We start from the raw sequence: 8,769 nt of genomic DNA, 5'->3' as shown, positions 1-8,769 counted from the left end.
CTCTTGGTGGGTGTATCCCCCGGTGGCGGTTGTGTGACTAACTGACATCACAGAGGAGGAGCTGCTTTATCAGATTACTCCAATAAAAGGAAAGGATCCTCATGTCGTCACGATGTTTGAAATCTCACGGCCATCTGGCAATGACCTATTTTCAGAGGCATCAAATCTCGTTCTAGCATATCAGAAAAAATACAATATCTCATTTTTTGAAAATTCAGGGGCTGTAAGATCTTGTTTCCAAATTTATTATATTATATGTAAGTATTAAATCAGGCATCAGCATGATATGTCCCCTTTAAGAAGTGTATTGTGTCCCTAATGGCCCCCCATACATTACTCTCTATTTCAAAGACCACGGTTTGTCATTTTGGTGCCAAGCTGGTGATGATTATTTTTTTAGGCAATAAAAGAAAAAAAAAATCATTGGTAAATGCACTTTTATTACGATCCACATGTGCTGGTGGCTCCAAATAGAAAGTGAGATGAGACAAACAGAGCACAGTATTTAAAGTGATACGTTTCCACCACAGTACAAAAAGAGCATCAATATGTACAATATATTCATGTACAAAAAAGCTATCTTACACACAGGTATGAAAAAAATCATACATCTTTAACAAACTGTAATATATCAGAGACAATAGGCAACAGTGTGCAGTTTACAACACTGCCTTTTGGAGCAGGAGTGTATAAAGTTTTCTTTTCTTTAAGTAAACTGTCTTTTTCCTTTCTTTTTTCAACACATACACTCATAATAAACACTCTATTTCACTGTCACACACACATACACACAACCAGACAGAAACACACCGAGTGTTAAATAAGCATCCATTCATTGATCTTGGTCAGTCTGAGTTACACAGAAACACAGGTCTGAACACCAACCAGATGGCATCATGGGCCAAAAACAAGTTCCTACAGAGGATGATCTCCTTTATTCTCTTTACAGTATCCCAGGCACTCCAAGGCAAGTCTGTAGGCCTCTAAAATACAAGAGTCAAGATGAGTGTTTCAGTCAAACATCATGCACCCGCTGATTCTTGTATTTGTAGATAACAGTTCAAATAAACGGACACAGTAAGACTTTTGTGCCTCTACTCAGCAGCTTTCACTCCTCAGGTAACTATCAGAGCACATAAAGGTAACAGGCTCTCTCCATTTTCACGACTGCAACAGTGCAAGAAAGTGGGAACATGTCTCTGTGATCGAGACAGTGAAGAAAGAAGAAGTTTAAAAAGGAGCTCCTTCTCAACATCAGGCCTCCACCTCCGGGCTGTCTGTGTAGTAGAAGCGGTTCAACTTTTCCCTCTCCCGATTTGAAATGTCCAGCTTGGGTGCGTGTGCTGGCTTTAGTGCTGGGGAGGGATGCGAAGGTGCAGGTGAGGGCGGCAGGGTCAGTTCAATCTCCTCGTAGCACCGTGTAACAGGGGCAGGGGCTGGAGGCTGTGTGGGTGGGACGGCGGGGGGGAGGAGGGGCACAGGACGGTCTACGTTTCTGATGAGGTTGACAAACTCCCTCTGGTTGTTGATGCCTTCTTCCTGTGGGACAGCCTGCTGCTTTTTCCTCTTCCGATGGAGGTGGGAGAGGATGAAGGCACAGGCAGCACAGCCACACACTGTCACTAAGGCTAAGATACCCACCAGTATGATGTAGAAGCTGATGCCCTGGTGTGTTGGGTCAGACATGGCTCCTGGAGACAGAAAGGAATAAAGATTTTAGACTTGTCTATATTCAGATTTGTTACTTCTAGGGAAACAAAACAAAACAGTTTCTTACCTGGACAGTGTTGACCGATGCAGGGATTCTTGAGGCTCATGCACTCATTACCATAGTAACCTTCAGGACAGGCACAAATGTACCTTCCCTCTATGCTGTGGCAAGATGCCCCCTGCTGGCAGGGGTTGGGATTGCATGGATCTAAAGGTATCTGGAATAATAGACACAACAAAAAAGTCTTATTTACAACCCCATGCTGTTCTTAAGCAGTGGCTAAACTACTGTGCACTTTTTCTTGGTTAAATTACTAATTATTTTCAATTTGCATGATTAGTTTACTTTTTTTTAGCAAGTTAACAACCAACATCGCTGCTGAACACTTCCTCTGTCAGGGTGACCATACAGAGCAAAATCAACACAAACAGAAAGTAACTTACAGGAGCTTTAACTGCTGGGTAAACTTTTGTGTATTATGTTAACATTGATTTAATTGTGTTGCTCTTTTTTACTCCTTACATTAAAAATGAGTCTTAAAATTTGAGTAATTTTGGTCCAATGTTGTGTTACAGTTTCCGCCCTGCACAGAGTTAAAACTGTACTTCTAGATAATCCAGTGGATACAGGGCATGTCCATGTGTTTAGCCAAGTTTATATCTTAACTTTTAAATTTTTTTAAAATTTAATGTCTATGTACAAGAAAATGATTGTTCTAATTCTTTCATGATATTTTCTTTCACACTTTAATGTGTGAAAATTATTCCTTTAGGTTTGCTGTACCTTGTTTCAACAAAATCCTCAATAGCAGCCACTTAAGACTGCAATAAACATCACTTGTTTGTGTCTATAGACACTTCAGGTTATCTTTTTTGTCTCTGGGGTTTCCCAATTAATATTTGTAAAGTCACAAAGTCTTTTACACATTAAAGAGGGGTATTTCTTTATCACAAGATTATCACTTGTTTAAGTTTCTCTTACACACATAATGGCACTGATAAACAAGAGAATCATGGGAATAAAATGAGAATATAAATGTGTATTTGAAACAAAAGAATTGCAAAACAAAGAATTAAAACATTACTACCATTGTTTATTTGATTCTATAATGTTTTTATTATGTGATAGGCTCTCCAACCTCACAAAAGGTTCCTGAATATCCCAGGGGACAGTTGCAGGTAACAGTCCGTCCGTTCTTCTCCAGACACTGTCCTCCATGCAGACAGGGGGCACTGTCACAGGCATTGGGACGATTTTGGCAGTATTTCCCAGAGAAACCAGGTGGACACAAGCATCTGGACCCTGACACCTGGTCCTACACGTGGGCAAACATTCAGTGTTTGTTACTTAAATGTGTGAAAGATCAATAATCGTATGAAGATGGGAGAAGGGCACAAAGCTGGAGAAAAGACAATTCTGTGTCAGATCTGCCTCAGGCAGTGAAACATTTTCCTCCCCTGAGAATAAATACCGCACACATCTTGAGGCAAAATGTTTTCAAAAACTGGTTTTCATGTCCTAAAGAAAGGATTAAATACCGGGGGCTTCACAGTTATGATGAATTTCAACAATTTACTTTTAAAACTTTGCCTTTCAAAAGTTCTTCATTTTTTAGAAACAGAAAAAGCTTGGGAAGGAAAAGGGCCAGAATATCACTACAGTGAATTGTGAGAAAGGAGATGACAGCTTGACAAACAGAGAGAAGACTTACCTCACACTGACCGCCGTTCAAACACAAACCCTGACAGCTGCTGTTCCCTATGAGAAGGAATACTACATTAACAATTTCCAAAGTAAATAACTCATAGAGGACATATTTATGCAATGCAATGCTGTAACAACTAAAAAATAACCAAATAATTCAAATTCTTTGCCTTCCTTCTTTTTCCTCTCTATCTCTTTGCTCTTCCCTGTGACTCTTCCCTTTCCTCTACTTTCCATCCTCCTTACTTCCATCTCTTTCTTCTTCCTCTCTCTTGGCTTCGTCTTCCCTTTTAGATCTGTTTGTGTCTTTCCTTTATTTCATGAAACTCTTTGTCAGCTGCTCCTTCCTTTCTTTCTTCTTTTCTTATTGACCGTCCTTTATACTCACTGATGTCACAGTTGGACCCCGTCCATCCAGGAAGACAGTCACACAGGTATCCACCAATCAGGTTGCGACAAGAGCGGGCGTGGACGCAAATATTAATTTCACACTCGTTGGTGTCTATAAAGAAAAAAAAAAGCAGACAATAAAGGAAGATAAAGATTTTTCTTATAATCAGATTATTATTATTTCACTGTTAGTTCAGCTTTTTACAGCAGTTTGTTTCTTCACTGATGGAATATGTCCACTAAAAATGTGTTGATATAATGTTCTGCTTCATAAACATGATCCTGATTTAATAGTTTTTATTTCAGGACTTCTCCTTAAACACCTGAGTGCTCCTTTCTGTTTCTGAAAGTTACATTTTAAAAACTTCTGATGAAGCTAATGTTCTTACAGGACTCATGCTGTTTCCAACTCATCTGAGGAGTTTTTGCTGAAAGTTGATTGGAGCAACAGAATCCTGAAATTAATAAATATAAATTTAATTTGTGGAAGTTCGTTGTACAAGTTTATCGCATCATATTTTTGCCTTATTCAAACTGAAGTCGTTAGTGGTACCTCATAAACTTAAATCTGTTTGTCTCCATCTGGACTCTTTCTGATCTACAGCTAACAGTGGCACCAAAGCTGAAGAACTTCTAAAGTAAAAGCTTCGATTGATGATCACTGTAGCCACGAGCACACAAATACTTGGACCCAAGAAATGAACTATTAAGTTTACAGACTGCATCCAAATTACTACCTCTAAGTATCTCCTTACACCTTTCTCCAGCACCACTGACTCTTTGTTAAGTGTATAAACCCCCCCATCAAACCAGGAGTGTCAAAGCCAGGAAGCCCTGAGGGCCCGTCTCTGATGGCCCAGGAAGAGGATAAGAGGGAAACGCTGAATAAATCCAGAGGAAATAGTCGGACAGTTATGGGTAATCTAACCCAGCCTGTTACCACCAGTGAGAGGTCTATTTGGATTTAACACTGGTGGACTGTGTGTGTGTTATCTTTAGGAAAAGCCAGAGAATACTGGTCACCATTTGAGAAAATGCGCAAACAGAAGTCGACTAATAAAAGAGTGAAACTGATAGAAAGTATAATTGCTTTTTACTATTTAAAGCACGGATGCTCTGCCTCCCGGCTCAGGCAATAAAGAGTTTTATCTCCTGTGTTTGAACACTGAATGTAAGTGTGTGTGTGTGTGTGTGATACACTATGAGGTACTGACCTGTGATGTGGAACTACGGGGGATTATCAAGTGTCAGAGTGACATATCGCTGTAACACAGAGGAGCAGGAGGGCCTGTCATCCTGAAATATGTCTCAGTTTTTACTTCATAACCCCCAGAGCTGTGTCTATATGTGCGTATCGGGTGTCCTGTGTGTGTGAGTGTGTATGAGTGAGGGACCTGAACCTATACATTTTCCCCTCTACTGCTGTATCCAACCCCTCTGGTAGTTCCCCCGTCAATATAAGTGACTGCAGCCCAAAGAGACGTGTCAGTGCATTTAGAGAATACTGATTCTCTGTCAATACGGGGAGATGGGAGAATTAGCATGCAGCACATCTCCTCTGCCTCTCTAATTTTTGTTGTAGATGCATATTTTATTTCAAACGGAACAAATTATCACATGTCACTTATTGAGAGGGAGCATTTGAAACCAGTTGAGCGTGAAAGCTCAGGCTGGTTGAGGATCAGTGCTTTAAATCCTATGAACAGATTTTTGGAGAGGATTAATATCAGATGTTTTACCACTGGGGGAACACAGTATAATTTACTGTGAGGATATGCTTGCACAAAAAAAAAATTTTCACTTAAAAATGTTGAATAATGAAGAGGGGGTGTTATGTTTTTTCAAGGAGCAACACCCGTTTTAGAAAAATGAAGCCTAAGGGGAAGTGCTTAAAGAGTCGGCATGAGGCTGGCTGCAGAAAGACCGAAAACCACATACACACCAAGAAAAAAAAACAGACTTTTACAGCATTAAAAATCATATTTACAGCCTAGTTAAAAAAAAAAAACATCTTGGGTCTCAAAAGCTAATTTCACTATCAGCACATACTCTACAGTGGTTCACTTTTTCGGTGGCTGAGAAGATATGAGGATCATCTTATTGTCCAATCAGAAAAACAGCTCACGTGACTGACAAACACCCTAAGGCTGAGAGAGAGGAAACTCAAAGCCTGCGTCATATCCAGTTTGGCTGCGTCCACAGATTGGCTTCATTTCACTGAATCAGGAATAGATAGGTGACGTCAAGTAGACTACATCCGTATTTTACACAGTCTATGGTCTTTTAATTCTTCATATAGCCCCCCTGGTAAAAATCCCCTTTTTTCTCACACTGGTATTTTATAAACTAATATCTCAACTTCTCTAAAATGCTTTGTGTGGGTGCTGTCTCTTTAAGGCTCCCTGCTAACCAACCCTCTTCCCTCTGATTGGTCAGCTCTCTGGAGGCCTGTCAGGGCGGAGTTTTTTGAGGTTTGAGGCCCCTCCAACATGTCATGAACCGCTCAGGTGATCTTAATGTGACGATCTCATCGTTTCAGCAAGTCTCGGGAAGTTCTCGATCAGTTTACAGACAGATCAGGGATTTCTACACCATCTGAATATGTAGCGGTTTTAAAATCTGGACACATTTAGTATAAACATCCAGTGTTGTTTCTTTAAAGTCATGGTAAAGATATGAACCACATAATGCCCCTCTTTAAAGCATTAAACAAAGACCCGTCATGCACTTTAATGTGTGTCAGCTCTGATCAATTTGACAACTTTAGACAGAAAAATTATATTTTTACATAAATTAGTTAAAGGAGTGCAAATCTTGTCATCACTAATAAGCTGAATCACAACTTTTAGTGTTTTTGTAAGTGATGGTATATTTGCCACAAAGCTTGTTGAAGACACTCACGTTGTTTCTCTCTGAGTTAATCGAGTAGTTTCACCCTTGATGAAGCTTGCATGTCCAATGAAGTGTTAGCTAATTTAAACTTAAAAGGATCCTTTGTTGTGGCTTTAATTGTCCTAGTGTTCTTAAAACATTTCATTAAACTAAAATCAATAGTCTTGCTCTTACTTGGTGTCTTTTCATTAAGTGAATCGTTTGAATAATGGTCTTAGCCCTACATCTTTTACTCTGCATATTGCTTTTGTAGTTTGCTGCTAAGTTTCTTAAGTGAGTGAAAAACTAAGTTGATTAAAGTTAAACTACATGTTTTTAATTTATGGCTGGTTAGGTTCAATTAACTTGGGATTAAAATTTGAGAAATATAATGAATGTTTTTATGTATGAGACTGCAACGTCAAGTGTAAGATGATTAAACTGATGTGCAAATCAGTAACCTGCAAAAGTAGAAAGGCTGCAAACGAAACAAAAGTAAAGTATGTGAATAGTTTATCAGCTGGTTTGAGACCAATGATAAACTTTGAAGTTAAATTCTGATGCCTAAATATACAAAATGTTGTAGGGAATGGAAATTTGAGGGTTTAAATTTTCGTGTAAAGTGGCCAGAATCTATCAAATGACTGTCAAATATCACATAACTTGATCAACAGATCCTACATTAAGATGAAGAAACTTTACTCAGGAGGCGTGATTTGCAGAAGAGACAGTGTTTACAGCAGATACAGCCTGTGTAAAGAGCAAAATCAGGCCAAATGCCTAAATGGCATTCCAATTTCTATTGGAATGTCATCGAAAGACAATTTATTTATATCCATAAACAAATGTCTTCACACAAGTGCAGCTAACAAATAATTCAGCAACAGATCAGCTTGACCAGGGTGAAACCTCTATGATCTACTCTCTTCTGAGCATTTCTTGAAGAAGCAGTGTTGTTTACGGTGCACAGAAAACAAAGTCTTGGCAAGGAGTTGTTTATACCAAGAATACTGAAAAGACAGCATCCTTCCCAGAGGCTATGACACCTGCACCATCAGACGGTAAATGCTAACAGGTTAATAAACTTGTGTTTAGTGTCTTAAATATTTTCACTGCTTTCAATTTGAATAAAAACGTCTTGTTGATTTAATGTTTCATCCCTCAGAGGTAAAGTGCAGAATTTAAAGAGTGTTAATAAGATATTCAAGGAAACAGTTTTCTTTTATTCAGGTGCAGTGACCCCTTTCATGTGTATGTACATGAGTTCACATGTAAAACATATGTGTCTAGTTAATTCTGACCCACTGACCCAGCTGACAGGTGCGTCCAGTCCACCCCGGCGGGCAGACACAGCGATAACCTCCAGGAGTCTCCTCACAGGTTGCTCCGCGTCCACAGGGGCTCCGATCACACTGCCTCACCGCTGGGAAGAGAAGAGAGAAAACACTGCACGTGAACTACTGATCTGTGTAATGGGAATGTGTGTGAAGATATCAAAGAGACGATTTACGTGTGTGTGTGTGTGTGTGTGTGTGTGTGCCATCGTGTGGACATGTGTGTTCTGGACTAAAGCATTGGTATGCGAATGCTTTGGCAGCAGCGTGTTTTTATTCGCTTTTCTGCTGCTCCGGTTTCTGTGCAAACAGTGATAAATATGATCATCTGCTGCACGCACACGGGTGACACCTCAAACCTTTTTCCTGACAGGAGCGGAGGGGGGGTGTAAATAAAGTAAATAATGATGGGCAAAAAGAGGAGAGGAATAGAACGGTAAAATGGAGCAGCCACGCCTGGTTTCACGCCTCTGAAGAAGAATTAAAAACAGATAAAGACAGAGAGTGGATATGAGGATAAGCATGCAAACAGCCAAGAAGAAGCTCATTTCAGGGGTTAACCATGCATAACTCCCTATTATAAGTGCTATATTTGTGCAGCATCATAACTTCTCCCATTTTCCCATAACTCAATCTCTCTCATAACCTTTTTCATTTACCTAACCCTGTACAACAACCGTTTTCCATCCTCTCGACCCTGATTCCATCCCAGAGCAATAACAGGCAGCCCAAACTAGACCGAGAATTCATAACAAACAA

General features: G+C 39.7%; 1 protein-coding gene across 2 annotated transcripts in view; it reads right to left on the bottom strand.

Annotated features, from left to right (window-relative positions):
* Nucleotides 1-255: 255 nt before the first annotated feature.
* Nucleotides 256-8,769, bottom strand: part of LOC141798347 (uncharacterized) — a 60,668-nt gene continuing 52,154 nt past the window's right edge. Inside the window, exons 9-14 of one of the 2 annotated variants that reach the window (XM_074680236.1) lie at nucleotides 7,986-8,099; nucleotides 3,804-3,917; nucleotides 3,423-3,469; nucleotides 2,850-3,026; nucleotides 1,778-1,928; nucleotides 256-1,691 (exon numbers count right to left, since the gene is read on the bottom strand). In XM_074680236.1, coding sequence (XP_074536337.1) covers nucleotides 1,255-1,691; nucleotides 1,778-1,928; nucleotides 2,850-3,026; nucleotides 3,423-3,469; nucleotides 3,804-3,917; nucleotides 7,986-8,099 — 1,040 coding nt within the window. In that variant the 3' untranslated portion in view covers nucleotides 256-1,254. The remainder of the gene's footprint in view (nucleotides 1,692-1,777; nucleotides 1,929-2,849; nucleotides 3,027-3,422; nucleotides 3,470-3,803; nucleotides 3,918-7,985; nucleotides 8,100-8,769) is intronic. The other variant, XM_074680235.1, reaches the window with a different exon arrangement.

The sequence above is a fragment of the Halichoeres trimaculatus genome, unplaced genomic scaffold (assembly GCF_033239565.1).
Source record: "Halichoeres trimaculatus isolate MK-OKI-2021-1 unplaced genomic scaffold, fHalTri1.1 fHalTri1_scaffold_9, whole genome shotgun sequence".
Classification (NCBI taxonomy): domain Eukaryota; kingdom Metazoa; phylum Chordata; class Actinopteri; order Labriformes; family Labridae; genus Halichoeres; species Halichoeres trimaculatus.
The sequence above is the reverse complement of the archived record's forward strand: the minus strand, read 5'-3'. Positions and strand labels throughout refer to the sequence as shown.